At 45.6% G+C, this 25,557-nt stretch overlaps 1 protein-coding gene across 12 annotated transcripts in view; it reads right to left on the bottom strand.

Moving 5' to 3' along the window:
- SPATS2L (spermatogenesis associated serine rich 2 like) overlaps positions 1–25,557 on the bottom strand; it is a 177,676-nt gene that overhangs the window by 117,436 nt on the left and 34,683 nt on the right. For 5 of the 12 annotated variants that reach the window (XM_084780103.1, XM_084780104.1, XM_084780102.1 and 2 more), the window contains exon 3: positions 1,089–1,160. The exons of 4 other annotated variants lie outside the window; for them this stretch is intronic. In XM_084780103.1, coding sequence (XP_084636229.1) covers positions 1,089–1,126 — 38 coding nt within the window. In that variant the 5' untranslated portion in view covers positions 1,127–1,160. The remainder of the gene's footprint in view (positions 1–1,088; positions 1,161–25,557) is intronic. 3 more of the 12 variants (XM_084780107.1, XM_084780109.1, XM_084780098.1) reach the window with 1 other exon arrangement.

The following is a 25,557-nucleotide window of genomic DNA, read 5'->3' as shown; positions in this document are numbered from 1 at the left end:
TCCTGGCCCAGCAAAGTGCAAGACAGTACTGTGACCTTCAGCTCATCTGCCTCAGGCCCTGCTCCAAAGATACCACTAAACACAACAGGCAAGTCACTGGGTGTGGAGCTGTGATGTGTGGCCTTGTCAGAGATTTTTCTGAGTCACATACACTCACATAAAACCTTCCCGTTAGTTAAAAGAAAAAGTCACTAAGTTTATTCTTCCTAGACAGGCAGGTCTTGGCTTAGTAATTACTGGTCTGGGAGGGCAGCTTCCCCTCCCTTACCTGGGCTCTGGGAGGCTAACACTTCACACCTCTGTGGAAGTAGCCCTCCTCAGGCTCTCCACATACCCCCAAACAAGTGGCCAGAAACTTCTCCAACGGAAAAGGAGAATAGAGGGAAAAGTTACTTTGAGAAAAGATCTACAAAAGTACATGGAAGGCATCAGAGAGAACTTTCTAGAAAAGTATATTCTGAGAGCTGAATTACAACATCAATAGGAGATGAATCTGAGGGGAGATCTGCGAAGTCCCTTTAAAGCGTCAAGGCCAGTATAAGTGCAGACGCAACCAGTAACCCAACTGTGGAGTGAGTGTGTCCATGTTCAGACCTTGCAGGTAGGGCACCTTGCTTTCTCTGCCAGCACTGCCGTGAGCTGGTCTACCTAATGTGCACAATCAGCTGGTGACGCGGGTCATTCTGGTCGCACAGAACAGGACAGAGAACTGAGTACGTGTGTTTCCTGGGAATGCTGTAACAAATCAGTATAAACGTCTCAGTTCTGTCTCAGTTCTGGGGGCCAGAAGTGCACAGCTCCCTCCCTAAAGCTCTGAAGAACTGACTCCATAGCCATCCTGGGTTCCAGATGCCACCTGGCTCCTCCCCTTAGCTTGTGCGGCCATCTCTCTTCTACAAACCCATCGCTTCTTGTCTCTGCCCATCCTTCTGTTGTCACGTCTCTCTCCGACCTTAATCACACCTGCTGCGTTTTCTGCTCCCCACCAACCAGTTTTCATTCCCTTTCGGGGGAAGTATCACCCCTGTTCAGAACACGTAATTTATATGAATGGGACAGTGACACCAAAGCGAGCAGGGGCTGTTTACTTGCTTGCCGAAGCTCCGATTTCCTGGGTTCCCGCCATGTACTTGCAGGGCTTTCAGCTCTGACCACAGAACCTGGGGAAGAAAAGGTCTGCGTTAACCACTCAACTCATGTGAGCAGCCACCAATAGATAAGCCCTGCAGTGGTCAAAATGCCAGCATTTGGGCATGCAGTAAAAGACCAGCTCAGAATCACACTCATACATGTAACTATCAATACCTCTTAGATACTGAAATTAACCCGATACGCAGATGGATGTATGTGCTTGCTTCCCCTCCCCGCCCCCCCCCCCCCCCGAGACAGGGTCTCTCTGTGTAATAGCCCTGGCTGTCCTGGACTCACTTTGTAGACCAGGCTGGCCTCGAACTCACAGCGATCCACCCGCCTCTGTCTCCCGAGTGCTGGGATTAAAGGCGTGCGCCACCACGCCCAGCACTATATGCTTGCTTTTTGTTCCTAGCAAAAATCATAGATATACTTGATCTAATTCCATCCTGCTTTTATTGCTTTTCGTAATAATGAAAGTAAGGGGGCGAAACCAGATTTTTGCTTCCAGCAGCTTAAACAGATAAAAAAATCAGCCTGGCTGTCAAAATCCAGGTTGTTTTTGTCAGGGTGAAATGAAAAGCAGACTAATAATTGAAAAGGATGAATCCGGACACTAACAAGGAAATGCACTTGGCTAATCAAGTAAACACATGCAGGTCCCAGATGGAGTTTGTATGGCACTGTGAGCAGATCGTCCATTTACGGTTATGTTCCTGGAGCAGACACTCTTAAAGAGACGCACATTTTACAATATGGCATCAGCAGCAGCAGCAGCAGCAGCAGCAGCAGCAGCAGCAGCAGCATTTTTGTTTTGTTTTGTTTTAACCACAAGTTTCTCCTTCACCAGTGCTGAAAGCTTAATTGTGGTCATCACAGGCCTCAAGTCTACTCTACTGTCCCTTTCACGGAAGTGGAGCCAAGGCTCAGAGGAGGATCTGGGCCAAAGGGCAGCAAGGTCAGTGTGGCCTAGGACTGCTCGTGAAGAGGTGGCCTTGGTTTTAAACAAAACTTAGTAAGTCTAAAAACGTCACCTGGGAAATTTATTTTTATTCAACCGTACATTGGCAATAAGTGGCCATAAGAATGATGCTTCTTCCGCCCGCGCCCCTCCCCCCGTGTGTGTGTACAAATGGGCCAATGTGGATGTACATGTGTTGAGGTCAGAGGTCAACCTTGGGCTTCGTTTCTCAAGAGCCATTCTTGTTTTTGTTTTTGTTTTTTTAATTTTTAAAAATTTGTTTCTTGATTGAAGACAGGGTCTTTCGCTGGGACCTGGGGCACACTAACTAGGCTAGGCTGGCTTCTCAGTGAGCCCCAGGAAGCCCCTGGCTCCATGTCCCCATCTCTAGGATGACAGGCACAGGCCACCTTGTCTGATTTTTCACATGGGGGTTGCACTCAGATCCTCAGTCTTGCACTCAAGCACTTTCCAAGTAGACTAAGCTATTTCCCCCAGCTCCTTTTTTTTTTTTAAGTGGGAAAGAGGTTATCTTGTCTCAAGTATGGAGACCTGAGACGCACAAGTTTGCAATGGCATGCTCCTACTACACAGAAGTACTTTAGATCCTAAGGCATTTCTCTTCTATTTACAAGTCCCCCTCGCTGAACTCAGGGTCAGAACATGCTTCACAGCTCCGGCCAGCCAAGCTGGAGGCAGAGTGAACTGTTGTCCCGATATCTATCTTTGCCTTCTATCCGGAGACCTGGCTTCTTGACCTACGATGCGCTTCCAACGTCTTCGTCCCTCCTCAACGCCACCCCCCACCCCCCTCCTCCTCTCCCTCTTGCTCTTTCTTTTTCTCCATGGAATGGAATCTGATTTCACTTGTCAACAGCTAGAAAGCATCACCCAGGTCAAAACCTTAGTTCTCAGCGCCCTCGCAGCTCCACAGGGAAGGCGGCATGTTCCGGCCAAGGGCGAGTGAGCAGAGACGATCTGCAGGATTCCAGGCACCTTTAGAAGGAAGGGCATCTCACTTCCTTTAGTTCCTAGCCTGCAGTGATGTGAGGCAAGATCCTGAAACGGTAGCCAGGAAGTGAGAGCACCAGCTGACAGAAGAACTTGTCTGCTCAGCATCATCACGGGACTTCCCCCCAGCACTGCGCCTGGCCTATTACACCATAGAGAGACCGATTCACTTGTTTTTAAGCCACTGCTACTGGTCTTCTGTTGGAGCAACCAAATCAATAACCCCAGCAATATTTAACCCCAATATTTCCCACGCCAGCCTCCCTGGATTTCCATCAACCGTGAGCCTTTGGATTAGAAAAGATGCCCTCAAGGTCTGTATATACACACATCTTGACACTCGGAAGGGCTTATGTGCAAATGCAAGGGACTGATTTTTTTTAAAATTGTCATTACAATCTTTTAAAAAGCTGAATCTTTGGGATAAATATATTGAAGCCCAAGGAAAACATTAAATAACTTCCTGTATTTAATTTTCACGCATAAAGCGGGGCATGAAAATCAGTGACAATATAGAGAAATGCATATTCCCCCGACAAGCTTGTGGCGGCATGCGACTGGCTCGCTGGGTCCTACATCTATTTGGGAGCTTAAGATTACTATTCCCGACAAAGGGTGGCGACGAACCACCTTCTATGGAAAGGAATGACAGTGTGGGTAAGAGGGCCCTGCAGCCGTCCTTCAGCACTTTAGTTACTGGGTCTTTCTCTGTAGATACTTTGTAACTGGATACATTTTCATTTTCCACAGTATTAGAATTCTTCCCTGAGAAGGCAAGTGACCTTAAGGAAAGACTTTTCCTGCAGGGACCTGAGCATCTTGGGTTAAAATGTGCCTCTAATGTCTTCCCTGACCCCTCATCTCCCCACCCCCCCACCCCCGACCCCTCATTCCCCCACCCCTCACCCCCTCACCCTTCTTTTCTTGTCACTGTTCCTCTTTCCCTCCACTGACTCTGTTTCTGTCCATTTTGTTTCATGTGGCCATGTCAACTCTACCGTGTGCCCAAGTCTGTAAAGCCCGGTAGGAATGTTGGCTACATGTATGTGTGTAGGTGTGTGCATGTTGGCAGGGAGGGGCTTCAGAATGTGTGTTCAGATATGGTTAACAGCTGTGTCATGTTAAAGACAGACAGGCATACAGACCAAAGTGTACATGGGCATGCATACATGTGGGCATGCGGGCACGCGCGTGCGCGGGCACACACACACACACACACACACACTCACACACACACACACGGTGTGGAGCATTAAATAGCAGGAGCCTCAGAATAGATACATCTTCACTGGACACAGATCTGTTGATCCCAACATTGGGTTTTGTGCAGCCTGTTAGTTCTTTTGAGAAGAGAAACGGTGTCATTTGTTTGGGGCAGGTACATTTGAAACACAGTATAAGAACACAATAAAAGCTAAGCAGCGCAGGCTTACTTATTGGGGAAGAGGCCATATCACTGGGACACTGCTGAGCCCCTGCTAGCCGGTTTCTCTCCCTTATTTCATAGCTGCGTTTGAAAGGAGAAGCCAAGCAGGCTCCACCACGTCTCCTTTCAGTTTTCCTGTAAAGCCTGTATCTCTTGTTCTTGGCCTTAAAGTAGTTTGGGGGTACAGGCTCTGAATCTGGTTAGGGACAAAAGAAGTAGAAACAGGGGTGGCCCCCTTTGTCCATGACTCTTCTTCCCAGCGCAAGGGTAAAGGATTGCAAATCTTCCTGGCCCTGTGTTGTGCATGACTGCCCTCTGAACCATGCCACTGCCACCACCTTTGGGATTCAGCTGAGCCACCTTGCAGGAGAATAACTCATCTGGGCTTGATATGGCAGAATGGGGAGTCACAAGACCTGGGTATCTGGCCACAAACTGGTATATGTAACCAACTCAACCTTAACAGCACAGGGCCTGGGGGAAATGGCTACAGTAAGCCTGTAGGCTTCAGAAGACTGGGGAGGAGACCCCACCCACATGCTCCAACTGGGAAGCCCTCATCCCTTCTGGGATTTGTAGCTGTGGCATTTTAGGGGAGGTGCACCTACACCCCTGTAAGAAATCCCTCACTTGTGTTCTGTAAGGAAGCTCAGTCAACTCTTCGGTTCCCCGGAAGGAACTTTTGTGGAGTTGTGGGACCTTAGGAGGAGGAAAAGACATTTGTTGCTTGTGTCCTTCTCTGGGGAGGAACCCTAGTGACTGCTGCTCCGAAGCCACCCCTTCTAGTAAACCAGATACAAAGGCAAGGTTTGGTCTCCTCTTTCTTCATCTCCACACTGTGTGGCATGCTGTGGGACATGACTAAGTAATTTTTGAATGAGGGGATCAACGGATGTAGGTGGGTGGTTTGCTGACTCCCTGGAACTCCAGGGAAACTGTTTGCCACGGAGGCTCTGAGGGTTTTGATCAGTCACTCTGCGAATTATAGTGCGTTCACAGGGCATACACACAGGAGGGGACAGAGGGAGGGACAGAGGGAGGGAAGGAGAAAGGAAAAGAGGGAGGGAGAGAAAGAGGAGGGAGGAGAGAGAGAGAGAGAGAGAGAGAGAGAGAGAGAGAGAGAGAGAGAGAGAGAGATTTTCAATATATTCAGTAAGATAGTCATTCCAGGACACCACAATCCATGGGACCTCAAGTTCCATATATAAAACGACATGGTATTTGACTATAACCTATAGAATTTCTAGTTTACATTAAATCATCTAGATTAGCTATGCCACCTAACAAACATAAATGCCATGTGGAAAATTGATACAGTGTATTATTTATAGAATAATGACCAGAAGAAAAAAAATCTATACAATTTCAGCAGGCTTCTTTTTTCTGGATATTTTTGATCCACAGTTGATTAAAACACAGAATAGAGGCCCCACTATGTACATGTTATTTATAAATGCCAAATATATATTTTAGTATGAAATGTTACACTTTATAGAACTATTCAAATAGAAATTGAAGGATGTGAAGAATGCCAGTACAAGTGATGGCGTGTTCTTGCGGCAGCCTAGTGGTTTTATTACCCTCCATCCTGGAGGCCACTGGTCCAGACTATAAATGTGCTGGCCTGGATTGGTCCAGAGAGGCTTAGAAGGGGCATCGGGCCATGTCTTGCCTTGAGTCCTTTGCTGGCTGTGCACTGTCAAGCGACTAGAATGTTGGACTCAATAGCAGTTGAATAGGTAGGGCTTACAGAGCTCGAAGCAAAGGATGTGTGTGTGTGTGTGTGTGTGTGTGTGTGTCTCAATGGAGACTCATTGTGAAACACCTTGTTCAAGAGCCGACTTATGAATAGAGGTGGGGTAGACCTTGGCTTCCATCACACTGCGTGGGCACTAACATGCTGTAGAATAGGAGGAAACAAAGCCAGTGATTGGAAGAGAGTGGGACTTGGTTCCATCCCATAACATGAAATTGAGACACAGAAATCTGGATTTGGTTTGCTATGGGACAACAGGGAGTCACTGGACATTTAAAGTGAAAACCAAAGTCATGTCAATATTTTATGAAGATCAGATTGGAAGCAATATGCACTGTGGACAGAAAGATTTGGGTTTGGCTAGAGTGTTTCAAAAGTCTGCCTGATAAAGCAAAGTGAAGAAGACAGTGTGAAAGTGGAACTCTACTGGGAAGAACACAGCAAGGCCCTGGCCAGCAACATACGAAGAAAGATGCTATCTCAGTTGCCAGATGACCCTGCCATTGGCACACATCACAATCCTAAGTGATTTCTGGAGGTTTCCATGCTGGTTTTCTATGGTAAGTAATCCCAGTGTGAGCTGGTGTTTCTTTGCTTCCACTTAAAAGCTTGGAGTTCGTCCTATTGCCCAAGGACTGAGTCATTAGTACAGAAGATAAGGTACATCTTCAAGGTTTGCCGAAAGAAGCAATTTCAATGCTGTTCTGCCTTGAAAGGAGAGTGGGTAATTCTCTTTGTGTGTGTGTGTGTGTGTGTGTGTGTGTGTGTGTGTGTGTGTGTGTTCACACGCACGCGCTGTGAAGATGCACTGGGTTTCCGAGTATAAGCAAATATTCTAATCAATATTTAGATACTGATAGACACCAGTAGTAAATCTGTGCGCTGGTTCAGTCAGATTTTCCCTACATGTGACCTTCATGGTAATTTTAGTTCTGAGGTTTATCTGTGGGGTAAGTTGAACGGGGGAAAGATGAGATGGGAAAGAGAATTAGGCCATAATGGTGCTGAGGGAAGAGGAAACCTGGGCTTTTCTATCAGAGGCCGATTCTGTGCACAGGTGCACGATGGGCCTGCGCCTGGGCACTTCCATTTTTGAAGGCCGTGTGCTAGATTCTTCAACAGCTTATTTTGAAAATGGACTCCTAAGATGGTAAGAAATGACCAAAAGTTGCAGAAATCTCCCTTTCCAAATAGAGTTCTGCAGAAAATACACCTGCCATCTGGTCTCCTGGCTATCGCTACTGCTTCCCTCCGAGGCAGATACTATTTAATCCAGACCACAGTTTATTCGTTTAGTGGGTTCATGAGGCGTTCAGAACCTGGCTGTGGCGGGACTGCTTCACAAGGACAGCAACACTGCTCCCACATGGGGCCAGGGTTGTCCTTGGTGCGTAAGCAACTCTGTGTGTGTTTGGGTGCCGTCAGCTACAAACTAACCAACCTTGCTATCGCTCAGAATAACATCTCCGACATACTAGGACATGCACACGCATGCTCTAACACACCCGCAGTGACTTCGAATCCCAGCGCCGCCGTTTCACAGAGTACTCTGATGGTCTACTTGAATGTAAACTCATCAAAATCTAGTTGCTATATCCAGTCAATGTGAAATGAGAATAGCTTTTTTGTTCTTGCTACATTAAAAAAAAAGCGCAACTGTGCTTTAACACATGGCCAGGAAGAACTGAAGTGTGCAAAGGGGGAATTTGGTTTGGGCTGGATTTTCAATTCTTGTTTAGACTGAGAAAACAGGCATTTAACAAGGATAACAAAAAAAAATCACCTAAGTTATGGAATTACTTTCTCTTCACTACGTCCCCGCCCTGCCCCCACCCCCACCCCCCGACTCCCACACCAAGGCAGAAGTCATCGTTCTTCATAACTCCTGTCTGTCTCCAGAGACAATGTCAGGTGGAGCCGAGAGCCCAAGCCTCCAACTTCAGCCGGTGTTCACATGGCGGCAGGGCAGCATTTAACGACAAGGTGAGTTTGGTTTTACTCTTCAGCCAGCCAGGTATGCGAGAGACGACAGCTGAACCCACGGCTTGAACCAACTCTACTGCCTGAGAAACACCATTTGGACTGCAGTGGTCTCTGCAGAGGCAGCTCAGATGGACACGTACATGCCCGAGAAAAGCCCAACCCAAAGTAAGATGAAACTCATGAGCTTCGGTGTCTGTGAAGATGGAGATGATACAACAGGTTTATCATAACAAAATTCTTCTATATCCTACAGAATGATCATTCCATAATTAGTAAGGCTTCATAAGTTTTTAAAAAATCAAGCAGTCTTCAGATTTGTATTCGCTGTTAAGCCAGTTGATAACAAATTTGTCGTTCATTTGTATGATTCCATTTCCTTCACTGTGTCTCATTCAGAGCATGACATCATAGCATCAGAGATTAGAAACTGTTTCTATACTTTGGGAGTGGGAAAAAAAAAGTTGTGTTCATGATCACTTGTTTTTCCCCCTTTCTTCTAAGCTAAACATAATTCTTAACACTTTTTTTTTCTTGAAACCATTTTTTTACTTGTGGATTTATGCAAAATGTGACTCTTTTCTACCTCAGATGATGGTGCTGGCTCATCTGTTATGATGTCCCCATTGTTTACTCACTGTCAGTGGGACCAATCTACGCAGTGTCATTATTACTCCTTAAATAGACCTAAATGTAATGTGCTTGCATGGCGGGCTTTGCTGTGTGTTTATCACTTTCAGAACTATGCTACCTAGGCTTTCATCAGAAAGGCTACCATGTGCAAATATTTAATATATTTAATGAGCTATGCTTTCTGGTATGGAATGCCAATAAAATATTATAGATAAAAAAATGCTCACATGCCAAGAATACACTGAGTGAGTCATTCAAAAATCACAGGCATAAATACACTGTTAGTGTGGGCTTCGGTCCATAAATAGGAATATAGAATTGGAACGTGTGTGTGTGTGTGTGTGTGTGTTATGATGTGTGTGGTATATATGCATCTACATGTGTGAGAGTGGTTTTCTCAGTCATAGACATTTGGAAGCCAGAAAAGGACATTCTGTGTCCTCCTCTACCACTTACCACCATATTGCCTTGAGTCACTGAGCCTGAAGCTCACTGCCTCGGCTCCACTAGCTGACTGGGGAGCTCCCACGATCTGCCAGTATCAGTCTTCCTGCCACAACCCTCTCATGCTGGATTCACAGGCACGCACAACTATATTCAGCTCTTATGTGGGTGCTTGGGACTCAAATTCTGCTCCTCATGTTTGCACAATAAGTCCTCTTAGCCACTGAGCCACCTCCCCAGCTCTAAGATGTACAGTCTCAGTAGGCACGCTTTAGTGTGTTGTATAGGCACACACAATAATCTCAGTCTAAAGTTACTGGAGGCAAAGAAACAACTCTGCCTAAGACTCCAACCTTCCAGATACAAGGATCTTAGAAAGTAGCCGAATATTAAAGTTGGAGATGGCCCAAGCGTCCCCGAGTTACAGTCTCTTTGTCAGTCATCGGTTTGCTTCTCTGTTTAAGAAGGCACAGTGAGCCACCGTGCTGTACAGAATGGAGACAGAACACAGTTCGGAATCGAAACCTGGAGCTAACAGCCTTGCTTTTAGCAATTTGAATATTTCAAGTCTCTGAGTCCTGGTCTCATCATTTGTAAAGCAACTACAAAGGCCAAATGCTTGTGTGGACATCTTTTATAAACAGTGGAATAGAAACTGCTGAACCTATGAACTGATTTGTAGACACACATGTGTCTATGTGTAATGTGGTCTCTAGCACGCCTTAATTCACATGACCACTTCAATGAGAGGGGATTTTTTCTTTTTCTCTTTCATAAACACCTGACTTTTATAAAAAGTTATTTTTTTAAGTCCAAAGGAATCATAACATATTAGAAAAAAATCCTGGTAGTCCATACCTGGTCCTATTTAGGACCTATTCCTGGGGTCACCCCTACCCGTGTCTACTTCCCACTGCTGTTCTTAACCTTAGAATCCATAGTTTTCCAAGAAGGCCTGGCTTTCCCCAAGAGAGTTTCCACAGCTGTGCTCACAGGCTGGCACTGAAGAGCGCCCACAGTGAGAAGTGGAAACATGGAAAGGAAAGATGAAAGGAACACCTGCCAGGGAGAGGGGGAGGAGGGAGAGAGTGAGGAGGAGGGGGAGGAGGGAGGGAGGAGGGAGGGGAGGAGGTCGGAGAGGGAGAGGAGGGAGGAGGGGGAGGAGGGAGGAGGGGGAGGAGGGAGGAGGGGGAGGAGGGAGGAGGGGGAGGAGGGAGGGGGACAGAGGAAGAGAAGGAGAGAGGGAGGAGGGAGAGGGGGAAGAGGGGGAGAGAGGGAGAGAAGGAGGGAGAGAGGGAGGAAGGAGAGAGGAGGGAGAGATGGAGGAGGGAGAGGGGAGAAGGAAGAAGGAGAAGGAGAGGGAGAGGAGGGAGAGAGGGAGGAGGAGGGGCAGCCTCTTAGTATGTCTACAGGGAACCTTGTTAGTCAAGCTCTTGTAAGTCGGCGGAGATTGTAGAAATATCCAACCAGACTTTAAAACAATTCTTTAAAAAGTCACTCACAGCTGACATTTCTTAAATGTCATGTTTAGCTAGGAAACACAACCCCAGCGAAGACGTCAAAGGTGTGCCTTTGTTGCTGGAAGCTGGTTTATTCAGTTACAGCAAAGAACTAACACTCTCGTGGCTGGTTTCTCTTGAACCAAAAGTATTTTCCTGTGTATACCCAGAAAGCACTTTAAAACGCAGTCAGAAGCAAAAGCTATGTGTCCTCATGAGAGCAGGAGGATGGCCTAGTAACAAGAGCCCTTGGCAGTCATCAGTCTTAGTTCTGCCTTAGTGACGGCTTGAGAGTTGGACGAAGCATCTCCGAATTCTTTACCAGCGACAATTACATGTGTAATTACCCATCAAGACTCCATCAAGGAATGTAGGCAAAGGTCAAAGTCACCCCATCGTACAAAAGCAGGAGACACCGACAATGCTTTCCCACCAGGCACAGAGCTTGCACAGGAACTCTTTCTTGTTTAGCCAATGCATCTGTTCTCCACAGGGTGTAAGGCAAGGTCTGAGCTAATGATTCACATTGTCAAAAGTATGGACATAGGCAAATAATTGCAGATGGTTAGTGAAGCTTAGGTCAGCTCCAAAATGCCTTCTAAAGAAACTGCTCTCAAAACACGCCCCTGCCCCCGCCCCCGCCCAGGCTAGTGTTTAATTTCATCTAAGCCTCTACTGACACCAAGAAACTGTAGTTTCCAGGGACATGATGTGAGACTACGGACTGGATTTCTTTTCCAAAAGGCTTTGTGAAATGAGCTCCTTGCAAAGCAGCCTCCCCTCAGTAATGGTGACTATTTCTGTTTTAGAACTAATCCTCAGTCTTTGCAATAGTCATTGTTCAATAGTTAATTGTGTATTTAGTTCTCGGGGACAACAGGGATGGGTCTGAACACACAGTATCTGCAGGTTCCCCCCCCCCACCCCCCACCCCCCTCCTGCTACCATCTTTTTCCTTCAAGGGATAAGCTAATTGAGGCAGATTTCTTTCTTTAAGAGATGGTATGGGAATGTAAACATGGTTATATTTAAAATCTGAGAATTAGGAGGCTATCACATCTGTTGTGGGTAGAAGGTAGAGAAAGGTTTATAGGGGGCGGAACTGTGTGGGGGCCCACATCCCTTTGTTCTTGCTGTTTGCGATAGTGGTAATGACTTCATTTTAAGAGCTGAGGATTTTTTTTCATATCAAGCAACAGGAGAGAGAGGCAGATGTGTGTGGGCTGGCTCTGGTCCTTGATTAGCAGACGGCAACGGCAGCGCCCTGACGATTCACCAAATACATGCATTGGAGCACAGACAAGGGCCCTCCGTTTGAGCTGCGCAATCAAGAGCCGGCATCTCAATGGAGTGATTTTGCTACTTGGGCAAGGTTTAAACAGGGGCCAAGTTTCCTTTTCCACAGCCGTTCTCAGATGTAGTTTCCAGACTAGACGTTCCATCCCCATTCCTTTGCTCCCCCTAGGTTGAAAAGTCTGGAATCAAGACATTTGGAAAAATCCTCGGTACTTTGATCAGGAAGGGAGCTGACAGGGGCCAGCTGGGATTGTACAGCGGGGCTGAGCATACCAGGCAGGGCATCCTGGGAACAAGAATGCCCCAAGTTCTAAAGAACCTTGCACAGAACACAGAGCCTCTTGCTAGCAACTGCAATTAGACATGGCTTTGAGAACACTGGGGAGGGCGCCTCAGATGGCTGTGTTTGTGTATCTGTGTGCGTCCACCCCTCCCCCACGGTCTCATCTGCCACCCGCCCCACCCGCCCCCCCAACTCAGGGTTTTATGCTGTGAATCCACCTGGAACGTAGCACTTAACAGTACCTTGAGGGATTCATTGCCCTTTATCTTTCTCTGCTGCCCTGGCCCACCAGGCTGCAGAACAGGAGAGGGATGGTCTGAGGAGGCAAGCCCTGAATTCCGGGGTGCCAGCACTGAGTCAGCCTGCAGCTGGCTGCTCCTACACAGACAGCGAGAAATTATGCTTGCTGTCCTTCAGCTGGGCATGGTGGCACATGCCTGGAATCCCAGCACTCAGGGAGGCAGAGGCAAGTGGATTGGTGTGAGTTCGAGGCCAGCCTGGTGTACAGAGTGAGTCCATGACAGCCAAGACGACACAGAGAAAACTTGTCTCAAAAATGAAAAAAGAATGCTTTCTTTGCCGAGGGGGTGGTGGGAAAAGGCTTCATGGGGGTCTGGGGGGCAGGGGGATGGTGGGGAGGGAAGCAGGAGAAAGAGGCTAAGGATGCCCACCATTAGTTCCAGCTATTTAAAACCAAAGGCTCTTAAAAAAAAAACACCAGGAGATTCACAAGCGCATCCTGAGATGCCTGTGCAGAAGGCCAGAGACAGATCTCTCTAGAGTCTGTGGAGATTAAAACAAAGAAGAAAATACTCCTTAGCCCTTTAGCCCCCACCTGACCCCTTTGCCTGTTAGCTTTTGCTTGGTATACAGTGGTCTCAAAAACCAAAATGTTTTCTATTTTATTTTATAGGGAGTCTGTAAAACTCACTTTAGGTCTTTCTGTGTATGTCTCTTGATAGTCCTTAAATCGTCAGGCGGCTCAAGCAAGAAAACAAACTCAGGACACAATGAAGCAAGTGCCTTGCTCCGTTCTAAACCAGGAGACTTTGTCCCGGAGCGGAACATGTACAAGAGGAGGGACCGAAGAGCCCTTTAGTAATCGCTGGTTCTTTCTTCCAGCACATACACACAAGACCGAGGTGTACACTCAGATGGGAAACTGTCTAAGGTAAGAAGATGATCAAATAGATTGTAAAGGGGGCTGGAGAGATGACGTAGTGGTAAGAGCATGGCCGCTGTTGCAGAGGAGGCAGGTTCAGTCCCCGGCACGCACACTGGCACTCTCAATGTCTGTAATCCCAGTTCCAGGGGACCTGACCCCCTCTTCTGGTCTTTACGGGCACCAGGCACGCCCATGGTGCATGTCCATACACACAGGCAAAACATTCATATACATAAAGTAAATGCAAATATCGATATTTTAAAACATGACTGTGGAGGATACAGAGCCTGGTCAGGATTCATTAAAAGGCAACGCAGAAGACCTAGGTCCATATGATGGACCTGAAGTAGCAAACGGAGTTTTGATACTCTTAAGAACGGTGCCAAGAGGCCGGGGATTTATAACCAAACCTACCCGAAAGATAGCCAGAAGCTAATGAAGAGAAGAACAGCTTACACTGAAGTTGACGTCACTGCCATACTCATTATTGTTAGCGATGCCAGCTCAAGGTGGAATCGACATTGCCTCAGAATAGAGACTCAATCAATAACCCCTTACTGCAGGGGGAGAGGCAAATATAAAATTTTTACTGCCCCATCCTTCACAGCCTAAGGCTATGTAAATCAGTCATCAACTCTGAATACTGTATCAGATGAATCCCTCTGGTAACAATTACACAAGTCAGAACACCAGGAGTAATGTAATGGTAACAAAATATATCAGGTGCTGGGGGAAAGTTACTGACAAGTTAGTATATTTTTATTTTTCATGAAAAAAAATTTAGTTCTTGGAAAAATGTGCAAATTTGTTTAATTTTAATTCTTAGGCTTTTGAAGAGGGTTTTGTTTGTTTGTTTACTTTGAATGATTTTTACTACAAACATGTGGCTAGAGCCACAACAACCCCCACACAGTAAGTCTACCCACTTGGCAAACATTTGCTCCCAGTGTGAAGAACACTTGGAGGACAGCTTCCTGTCGCCAGTTAGTGACTCTGAAAACACAAACACTAACAAGGATGCTTGCTGCTCCCATCTGCAAGCGCTGGGCTCCAGAGGAAAGGCCCCTGATTTCCACCCTTGGGCCGCATAGCAGTACGCTTCGTTTTCAAAGCACTTTCATGAGTATGATCACGAACCATGCTGTGAGGTTAATTCTCGGTGATAACACAAAACCTGAGATGATTCATTTATTTTTTTCCCGAAGGCTCTGGGCAAAGCCTGAGCATATGGCGTGATTCACACTGATGGCTACTCCCTGCACTTCAGTGCGGGGATTTCGTTTACTCATTTTCTCTGCTGCTGCTGAAGGCCAAGATCACTAGCATTCAAAAACAAGTAAACAAACAAACAAATGAACAAACAAATAACCACCCACAATCTGCCCAGGTTATTACTCTGGTGGGGAAATGCTGTGTTGGTCTCTGCTTCCTTTCAGAGCCTACTGGATACGAGAAAAATTAGAAAAACGGAAGCTGAAAATAGCTGAGACCTGGCCCAACCGTTTTTAGGAAACAGGCACCTTTGCAGACAAGAAGACAAAGAGAGCTGATTAGGAAGATATTAGATGTACCCCTACTCGGAGCAGCCAGCCAAGCACCCCTTCCCATCCCTGGCAGGACACGAATGATTTATTTTCTAGAAAAACGGAACCTGCCAGGCTTGAAGCTCAGCCATGTGAAGGATCTGTGGAGGGAAGACTTTAAGTCGAGGCTGGGAAGGAAGCCCTGCCCCTCAACCCTTCTTTGACCCTCAATCTAAGATGGAGGGTTCTCTTGGATGCTTCCTACATAGGGAGATGGAGACGACACTCCTGAGAAATAGGGTGGCCACAGACGAAAGACTCATAATTACTGACATTTTGAGGAGGGAGAGGTGGCTTCTGAGACCTTGAATTTGTAGAAAAGGGTGAACTGGCCTTCCATGGCTGGATTAAACTGTTGATTAAAAGGAGACCGGAAGGGAAGATCTGTAGAGCGTGCAATGCAATTTAGTGGCTATATCACCGTTTTTCCTCAGCTGCACACAGGGAACTTTGGTTTTACTTTCAGCCCGTGTCATTGCCTCTAGGTGTGGCCCTTAAGTCACCTTTCCTTTCTAGGTTTCATTTGTAAACTGAAGGGTCACGGTCACTGGGTCCCCTTTCTCTAGGATGACAGGACATCAGTGGTTTTCAGCACGGTGCTGCACGCCTGAGGCTCTGCTCATTTCTTGAGTCCTTCAATAGCGAGTGGGTAACACTCTTGGATGGAACTTAATAGCAGCCATGCACCCAAAGTCTAGGGCAAGATCTGGAGGCTGCTAACAAGCTGTTGCTGTACTAACTCATTGCTCTCATAAAGTTAAAGCATTGCCCGGGTGGACGACGACCCAAACTTAACTTCTTCACACCTAGTATTTTTAAATTCTCCCTAAAAATGAAACAAAGGGGAAAGGTGAAAAGCCCAACACTCTTCTCCCTCTTTGCAAGGAATAGCTCTGCAGCATTCCTGATTGGCATGTATCGAAAACTTGGGCCAGACTACAGCTCTCGGCTGGAAGCACCAAGTACCTTCCTCTGTTATCTCCCACCTCCCTGTTAGCAAGAGTCACAGCGCTCTGGTACACGTGAAGTCCCAGCGTCCAGCTGAGGCCACACACAGAGGAGGATCACACTCTGGCTTTCTACTTCACCAACTTGTTCCACCAGGTCTCAGCTGTCCCCAGCTGTCCCCAGCCCAGTTAGGTGAGCCCTGGTCACTTTAGAAATTCTCTCTCCAGTTCACTCTCTAAGGACACTCCCTGTGGTTTAGAGACTCCGCAGCATCAGGTTCTCTCCTGAAGGGCTGGGAAGCATTCGGAAAACCCAGTAATTGTTTCTGCAGGAAGCTGCCTTGCCCAAAGCTAACCGAGGGCCGTTGGCACATTTTCAGAACTGTGGTCATCATTATCCGTCCTGTTGCTCATCATATCCCAACATGCCTCTACAGTCAGTCACCTCAAAATCATGTATACATGTTCCCTCATACCAAAGGGAAGATGGCATTTTTGTCACTGCCCTGTAACTCATCCAGCTAAGCTCAGAATGTTAGTACTAAGCTTACATAACTAATAGGCAGCCTGCGTTACATTTTCAGGGCTTATCACAAGTCATTTTAAATTTCATTTAGCTTTAATATATTATACAACTTTATGTTCAGAAACAACATTATCCGCTACATCAGCAAGCTGTATTGGAAAATACAGTTGCTGTGAGTTGGAAACAGTTGTGTCTGCTAACTTTTGATGTGATCCTTTTTGGAGAGCCACATGCAGAGTAGCAGTGAGAAAGGAAACTTTCACCACACGTTGTTAAGACGCCACCTTGGAAAAACTAAAAGAAATATATTTTGATCGCTAATCTGGATTAAGCATACAGCTTTCAGCTTTCCCCTTAATTTGCTGTAAGTGAATCTGATGCCCAGATCACTGTTTATGCAGCATTACAAATGCTGCAATCTCTTTACCTAGATTTCTAGTGACTACAATAATTCAAGAAACTGGCAGAGTTGGTGAGAGGATATTTGTGGCTTGAGAAAAGCATCCATCCATCCTACTTTCACTAGCCACAGAGTGTGGTGTTGTTAGGGAGACCCAGTGCAGACACCAGCAATCAGGGCCCCAGGGTTGGTTACACGACCCAGTCAACACCTCATTCCACAAGTCTCAGTTACGGGTTGAATGTAGCAGTCAGGACAACAAGCAAATAGAAGACTGTTTACATTGTGAGGAAAATGAGCTCTCTCTTTCCTGCCCACTTCTCTTGACTGGAGCACGTGATGGAACCTGTGTTGCCTCAGTCATCTTTCAACAATGCAGAGTTCAGAAAGGAACAAAAACGAGGCTGAGGATATGGCCCAGCCAACTCTCACTAAGTTCGCTTGGTGATTTCTGTGCTCTCCATGGCTGGCTGCCAGGGAGGGGCGAGCAAACAGGCTTCCATGGACTTCCTATACTGCGCTGGACCCGGCAGTGGCTTTCTCTGCCTGTCTAGGTTAGATTTTTCTATGCTTATTGCAGAGGACAGGCAGATATTTCAATATAGAAAAGGGATGACATATTTCAGAGTCTGTAAGTTAAACTAATTAAAACCAAACATACAAGTATCTGATTTGTAAAATCTTTCATGAGGTAATAAATAACCTGGCTTACTTCACAGTAGCTTCAATTGAAATCATTATTTGATTCGCAAATATCCTATCTACAATTAAAAATGCAAGATATGCAAGCACAAGCGACAGCCCAATCTTGTATATTCAACTTAGACACTGAATGAAATGTTCCAAAAAATGTTTAAAATCCTAATATCTTCTTAAATTACAGGAATAAATCAAGCTATATATTTATGAGCCCACTGTCTCCAGGCAAGAATCACTCTACTTCAAATTAAGGCTTAGATTTCTATTGGCTAGGCTAGAAATGATAACAAATGTAGAATTCTCTGAAATGACATTTAGTGCCCAGGGGAGAGCTTTTAAAATTGGGTAAGGGTGGAAGCAGCTGCCTTTAAGATTTCTTCTTCAGGAGTCACAACGATACATCACACATCGGAGGGTAGAGATCGTCAAAATGAGATTTTTTTTTCTGGGAAATTACATAGTGTGACACAAGGAAAGAAAAATATACAAGAAAACAGTGGTTTATTGGGCCAGGGAAGGTAAGTGGTGGAAGAAGAGGAGTCACAAAAACAGGGTGTTAGCTGGTGTTCTTCCCTCCATCCTAGTGACAGAGAGAGTGATAAATGCCTTCTGGCCACTGCAGCTGCTGGGCTTTAGAACTGGGAGAAAGCCAAGAAAGGGCCACACCCACTCTTGAATTTACAGGGTGGAAACCCTGGACCTGAAAGGGCAGGGTCATCTCTTACGTCTCAGTGGGTCACAGTGTGGGTTTCCTTACTTGTGAGGCAAGACCCTCCATGAATGTCCTTTCAAAAGTGATGGGGTGGCAAGCCCATCCGCAGGCTGCAATCTGTAACGACTTGCTTCTGTGGTCCCTGTGAAGTAATCTGAACTTATATATTTAAACTTTTGAAAGTGTTTCTTAAACTAGCACACGAGATGATAGGTTTTAGTGTGACATCTTGTACATATGCGTCTTTGAATGTTGTCCATATTCTGAGCTTGTATTTTTAGGCACAGGATAAATGGATTGCCTTACCATGAAAATGGCACAGGGTGATTAATGAGGAAAAACATACTAAATGTCTTGCCTTGCTGACTAAACCCAGCCCAGAGGTTGGAACAGACAGAGGCCTCCTTGCTACAAATGGAAGAGTCTAAGAGGTTACTAGCAGTTAACAACGGGTGGGCCTTTACTCTCTGGTGTGAGTGAAATTTTTTGTTGAGGTTTGTTTTAACTGCTTCCCACCTACCAGCTAAAGTTCCCATAAAACACTGGAGAGTTCTCAGTATGTGCCCCTTTCCAGAAAGGTCTCTGAAGTTAAAAAAAAAAAAAAAGTGAGTTACCCAGTGTAATCAACAAGTGATAGAAAGCTACATCTTTTGAATGTCTCTCTTGGAAGCAGAAGATTAGGGATAAGATTTCAGAGCTGGCTGGCTCGAGTGTCTACAAACAATGTGACTCCTTCTTATTAATACGTGTTTTCATCACTTGGCAGCATGAGAGTATCAGGAATTCGGGGGCTTGTCTCCCATGAGGCGCAGCTTTGTGGTGTAGGAGTAACACTAGTTAGGGTAGGGTGGGAATAGGAAGAAAGTCCAGAACTGCCTTAATAAATTGAGGCTCTTCATTTTCTTCAGGGAAGACTTGAAAGAAAAATGTTCTCTCTGCTAAATCAAAGTGGCGTTCTTAAAACCACAGACCACAAGTCAGCTGAAACGGGTTTCCAAGCTGGGTATGGAGGTGCGTGCCTGGGAATCCCTATGTCTGGAGACAAGACACAAGCAGTTCCGTAAGGTTAAGGTTCAGCCTGGTCTACAAGGTGAGTTCCAGGTTGTTCAGGGTGACAATGTCAAAAAAAAAAAAAAAAAAAAAAAAAAAGAAAGAAAGAAAGAAAAAAAAAGAAAAAAAAAAAGAAAAAAGTACCAATGAATTTGGCTCAAAATCATCCTGACCCCCCTTTTCAGCTATTTTAGAGCTGGTCGCATTCACACAGTCTAGTTAATTTATTTTTCTTTTTAGTCAAACAAACCCCTTATTAAGAAAACAATATATATGCCAATTTAAAAAATAAAATAAGACACAGATAAAAGAACATCTTAAGTACAATAAGCTTATCACTCAGTGAATCCTCTCAAAGCTCTTATTATTCCTTTTCTAAAACTACACTCAGGTGTTAAAATGTGTTTACATTGTACATCTTTGGTTTTGCAACATTTTATCTCAACAACACAGCAAAAACACTTCATTCTTAATATCTACTTGCTATATATCTATGGTACCTGAATAGCATTTCTAAAAACAACAGTAACATGATATATATATACACATAACTATTTAATATATTACTATTGTTTAAGCAATTTCCTATTTAACACTGTGTGTACATATAACTATTTGATCTATATTATCATTGTTTAAGCAATTTCCTATGTAGCATTTTGTAAACAGCACCGTAGTCAATATTTGTGGCCAATACCTTTGCATATCTCCTTAATTTTTTCATTAGCGTGAATGCTTGGAAATAAAATGTTCGTGACAAAACAATAAACTTAGTTTAAAGGAATTAAAAAAATATATACTGCCAAGCTGCCTTTTAAACACCAAGTCATACATTTTAATTTACATGGGATGGATGAAAAACTATATAGGCTGACCGACATCTGTCAGAAGGCATAGGTGTGCTGAGATCTCCAATGGTACTGAATTTTTCCCAACTGAGACGGCATCATAGCATGCTCTCGCTACAACTAATGATGACATAGTCTTCTCTTGCCCTGCTTTCAGTTACTCATGGTTAGCTATGTTCCAAAAAGTTTTAAAGCAAAAGTTCCACAGTTAACAACCCATAATAGTTTGAACCTCGTGCCAGCTCCGGCAGGGCGATGATCTCTTGTAACACCCTGCTCCAGTGGCCGAGGATGTCAATCATCCCTTTGTCCCGGGCATTGGTGCTGCGAATGCCACCCTTCGGCCATTAGTCACTAGTCGTGGGTCTCACGTGGTGCTACCTCAGCATCAGTGTTCCGGTGAGCCTCGCTCGCTCACACAGGACTCCATCTTCCCCTCCCCCAGCTCATCACAGAAACAGTGCCACTTCACATGCTAAGAACGGTGAGCACAGAACAGTAAGATATTCTGAGAGGCAACCACTTAGTACAGCATATCATTAAAACTGCTCTTTTGGAGGAGGGGCTGCTTCTTAATTTATAAGTTGAATTTTATTAAAGTTATATATACACAGGAAGGAACTATATATGTTTATTTGGTTTGGCATTATTCCATGGTCTGGAGCATCTACTGAAGTGTATTTTCCACAGATGAAAGGGAACTATTACGGCATTCCATTGAGATTCTCTATCTCTCTCTCTCTCTCTCTCTCTCTCTCTCTCTCTCTCTCTCTCTCTCTCTCTCTCTGTGTGTGTGTGTGTGTGTGTGTGTGTGTGCGCGCGCGCATGTGTATTTTCTGAGCTACAACATCTCACTGAATGAACGTGGCACCGATTCATGTAATCAGGCCAGGCTAGCTAGTGAGCCCTTGGGGTTCTCTTGTCTTTGGCCTCCCCAGAGCTGGGGCTAGGGCAGAGTGAGCCCCATGGCCAGCTTTTGCATGGGTGCTGGGGGTTGAACTCAGGTCATAATCCCTTCCCCAGGTGAGCCATCTCCCTAGGACCATCGAACAAGACATCTTAAGCAGAAAGTCCCTAGCTCCGTGACTGATTACATGTATCCGCTACGAAAACCTTCATCAAGTTGCTCTCCCAGTTAGAGGCCAGGACAAGTTTGCAGCTTGACATTTTAATGGAGCGATAGAAATGGCATCGGATCGCTGTGAGTTCGAGGCCAGCCTGGTTTACAAAGCGAGTCCAGGATAGCCAAGGCTACACAGAGAAACCCTGTTTCAAAAAACAAAAACAAAACAAACAAACAAACAAGAAAAAAAGAAATGGCATCTGAAATTTAAGTAAAAAAAACCAACAAATACTTGTAGAAGTAGAGAGAGCGGGACGCATGACCAGATTGCACACCCTCTGTGAATTTTTCTGTTTATTCATTTATATTCTACCTAATTCCAAAAAAATGACTCGCATCAGCTTTTCCTTTTGAACATGTTTTCCACATTGGACACCTCACATCACTGAGGATGCCAACTCCCTTCCCAGCATGAGGACGTTCTCCCATCTTTGCTGCTTGCTATATTTGGAGACTGAATGGCAAGGATATTGTTCTTAACCAGAAAAAAAAAGGGGGGAGGGAAAGAACTCATTATGATCGCAAACTCTGCTTGGAAAACCTGCCAAACTGGCGGCGATTTTAGGTATGCAATACCAGTTCTATTTAAAAAACAAAACAAAACAAACAAACAAACAAAACAAAAAACAAAAAAAAAATCTCAAAACTCAGTTCCTGAGATGCATAAAAGCACAAAAGAATCACACCAAGTCAGGCCTCTGGGCTATTCACTTCCCCCAAAGGGGCTGTAAAAGCTCAGGTGCCCTGCATTCTGCTTCTAGTGCTGGCAAGTGAAGGAATGTAGGGGGGAGGCCCCCACCCTCCCCACCCCCGCCCCCCAACAGGAAGGCAGACCCAGACTGGGGGTGGAAACTTTTCTCTCCTGTAAGTCAGGAGCAAGAAAGCAGCCAGTCTCCTATGGGGCATCGCTTTCTTGCTGCACTCTTTTTCCTCACAGGCCACGCGACTCTTCCAAAACAAGCCAGACCTTTCTGCAGTGCTGGTCTCTAGTTCCACATTTTGAAAGATGATGATGGTGGTGGTGGTGGTGATGATGATGGTAATGATGATGGTGATGATGATGGTGATGGTGATGATGACGATGATGATGATGGTGATGATGATAGTGATGATGATGATGATGATGATGGTGATGATGATGGTGATGATGGTGATGGTGATGATGGTGATGGTGATGATGGTGATGATGATGATGATGGTGATGATGGTGGTGGTGGTGGTGGTGGTGATGATGATGGTGATGATGATGGTGGTCATGATGATGATGATGATGGTGATGTGATGATGGTGGTGATGGTGATGATGATGGTGATGGTGATGATGGTGATGATGATGGTGATGGTGATGATGGTGATGATGATAGTGATGACGATGATTGGTTTGTAGCTTCTGCGAATCCATATCTTTGGAACCGGCCTCACCCTTGCCCAAGACCTCGTCTTTTTCCGTGCTTCACAGCTACAGTCAGGGACATGGTCCCAAGTCCTGTATGCACACTGAAGAACAGCTGATGGCAAGTCCATGGTATAGGATAAATGGATACTCAAGAAGAAATTTTATTTTGCAAGATTTAAGAACAAGAAAGAAGGGAGGGGGGTGGATTGAAGGAAAGTGTGGCAATGAACTTGTTTGTGACACTACAAATGTTAGGGTTGGTTGTGCTCTGTCTAAATGCTACCAAATGCTATTGATTTGGGCAACAGGATCGTTCTCATTATGAAAGCCTATGCCTCTTGCAACTTTAAGGCAACCTTAAGGTAAGCAGGTCTTTGTTTTTATTTTGTCTGACTTAGCAGTATATATTTGTAGCAAGGGTCCTCAAACACAAAGTAACATGTTGATCGGGCAGCAGGGAAATTGAACATTGTGCTCTAGCGCTTTAACACGTACTGAACTACTCCAAACTGTGCTGTGGTTCTTACAGCTTGGTAGTTATTAGTGGCCTCTCTTCAGAGAGTCATTTAGGAAGTTTAGTGCAGTGGTTAGGAACGTGGGTACACGCCTGTAATCTCAGCCGAGGCTAGAGATCAGGAGTTCAAAGTCATCTTCAGCAAGTTAGAGGGCAGCCTGGGCTGCAAGGATCTTTTCTCACAAAACAAAACAAAGCAAAACAAACAACAACAAAAGTAGCCACCGAAGCTAGGTTGCCCGGGTTAGAGTTCAGGCTCTGCTCACATCAGGGATCCTACACACGCCACTTAAACCTACCATGTCTGCACCTGCCTGCGTCTGTAAAACAGGACCCTGACTATGTTCATGCACAATGGCAGCCGTAGCACAGAAGCAAACCAGCCAGGGACACGAAGGTCTACATGTAAAGCCCTAAGAAACGCCAGCAGGACCCATCCCCAGAGCCAAGGATTTCAGTCACAGGAGGAATCCTTAGCTTTAACAATGATGCCATTCCTGTGAGTCATAATTTTATCAGCGGACAGATGATCTATTTTTTTTTTATTCACAAAAACAAAATACGTGATAAAAGGAAGTTGGATATAATGACTCAAAAAGGAAGACCAAGGGCAGGAGCTCAAGTGCGCTTCTTGAGAGAATCCCATTTATTTTTGTTTCCACAGAAATACCATATGCGATGTAAGTAGCTGCAGTCATTCTCAAGCACAATAAAAGGACATGCTAACTGGAAGGAATATTTGTGTAACCCAGGGTGACTGTCAGAGCCTGGTTCCCATGGCTGTCTCCTCACTGGCAGCGTGCGATGCTTCTCTGGAGGAGTCTATGTTGAGGGAGGGCTCCATTGCTCCCTGGGAGCACTGTGAGGGGCGTGCCGCGAGGGCCCAGGTGCAGTCGGTACCTCTTAGTGCTGCAGTAAGCAGAACCTTCAGCTGGGGAAGGAGTGGGCTAGGGAGTCGGCAACAGGACCTTAGGGAACACACTTGCTTGTTTCTGGTTTCTTAGAGCAGTCGAGGTATAAAAGGTAAAGTGAGAGGGATGTTAACACCAGGGGACAGGGAGAAACAGGGAGACCCAGGAAGACACAAGAAAGGTTAAAAACAAAAACAAAAACAAAAGACTATAATTACAAAATGAGAAGCAACTTGACATTATACCAAAACAGGAGGGCTAAGGGGGGAGGGGGGGGAGAGCGAGAGGGGGGGTGAGAGTGGGGGGTGAGAGCAGGAGGGGAAGGGAGAGCCATAGGAAAGAGAACATTTCACAGCAGAGAAAGAGAGACAGACAGAGACAGAGAGACAGAGAGAGAGAGAGAGACAGAGAGATCCACAGTAGAGAGAGCCACAGCAGAATGAGGGCCCCAGAAGAGAACTTTAAGAGACCACACATGTGGTGTCTTCATTATGTGGGTGATGGGTCAGGCAGCCATAGCAGGGCTCACAGCTGCCACCTGCAAATTGGTAACGTATCCTCGAGGTTCTTCCTAAAAAAATGACATTCTCGCCTAAAGGATCATGGGAAAGAATAAGTGTGGTCTGTCTGAAAGGGTCCAAAAAAAAAAAAAAAGTGAACTGTGAAAGAACCCACCTGGAGAGTTTAGGCCACCTCGACCACATGGTTATATATGAGAAAGGAAATCTTACTCTAAGCAAGACCATAGCAAAATGCTATGGCCGATCATTAGCTGATAAGCCTTGCAAGCCACAAATGAAAAGGAACAACACAATTGCTTTACATTGATACAGCACTTTAAAGTTAATACCTCTTGTTCCTCGTGGATATCTGGACAGGACAAAGCATTCTTATCTCTTCTCTCCTTCTGGCTTATGCGCGGGCCCCACTGCAGACTGGGTTAGGGCCTTAGTCGTCCCAGGCAAACAGGTTGCTCCAGGGCCACAGCCACAGCCTATCACTTAAGTCCTCCTGGATGGACTTTGTTACTACAAACAAGTTTCTGTGTTTGTGGGAGGGGAAGGGATGTGTGTGTATGTGCCTGTGTGGGGGGAGTGATAGGCCGGCCTTGGGTAATATTCCTCATGGACCCTCCATCTTTTTCTTTTGAGGTAGGGTCTCTAATTGGACTGGAGCTCATCAAATAGGCCAGGCTTGCTGGCCAGTGAGCCAGGGTTTGCCTGTCTCTGTTAGGATAACAAGCATGTACCCTACATCTGGCTGA

Source organism: Acomys minous (genome assembly GCF_964271855.1).
Source record: "Acomys minous genome assembly, chromosome: 4".
In the NCBI taxonomy this organism is placed as follows: domain Eukaryota; kingdom Metazoa; phylum Chordata; class Mammalia; order Rodentia; family Muridae; genus Acomys; species Acomys minous.
The sequence above is the reverse complement of the archived record's forward strand: the minus strand, read 5'-3'. Positions and strand labels throughout refer to the sequence as shown.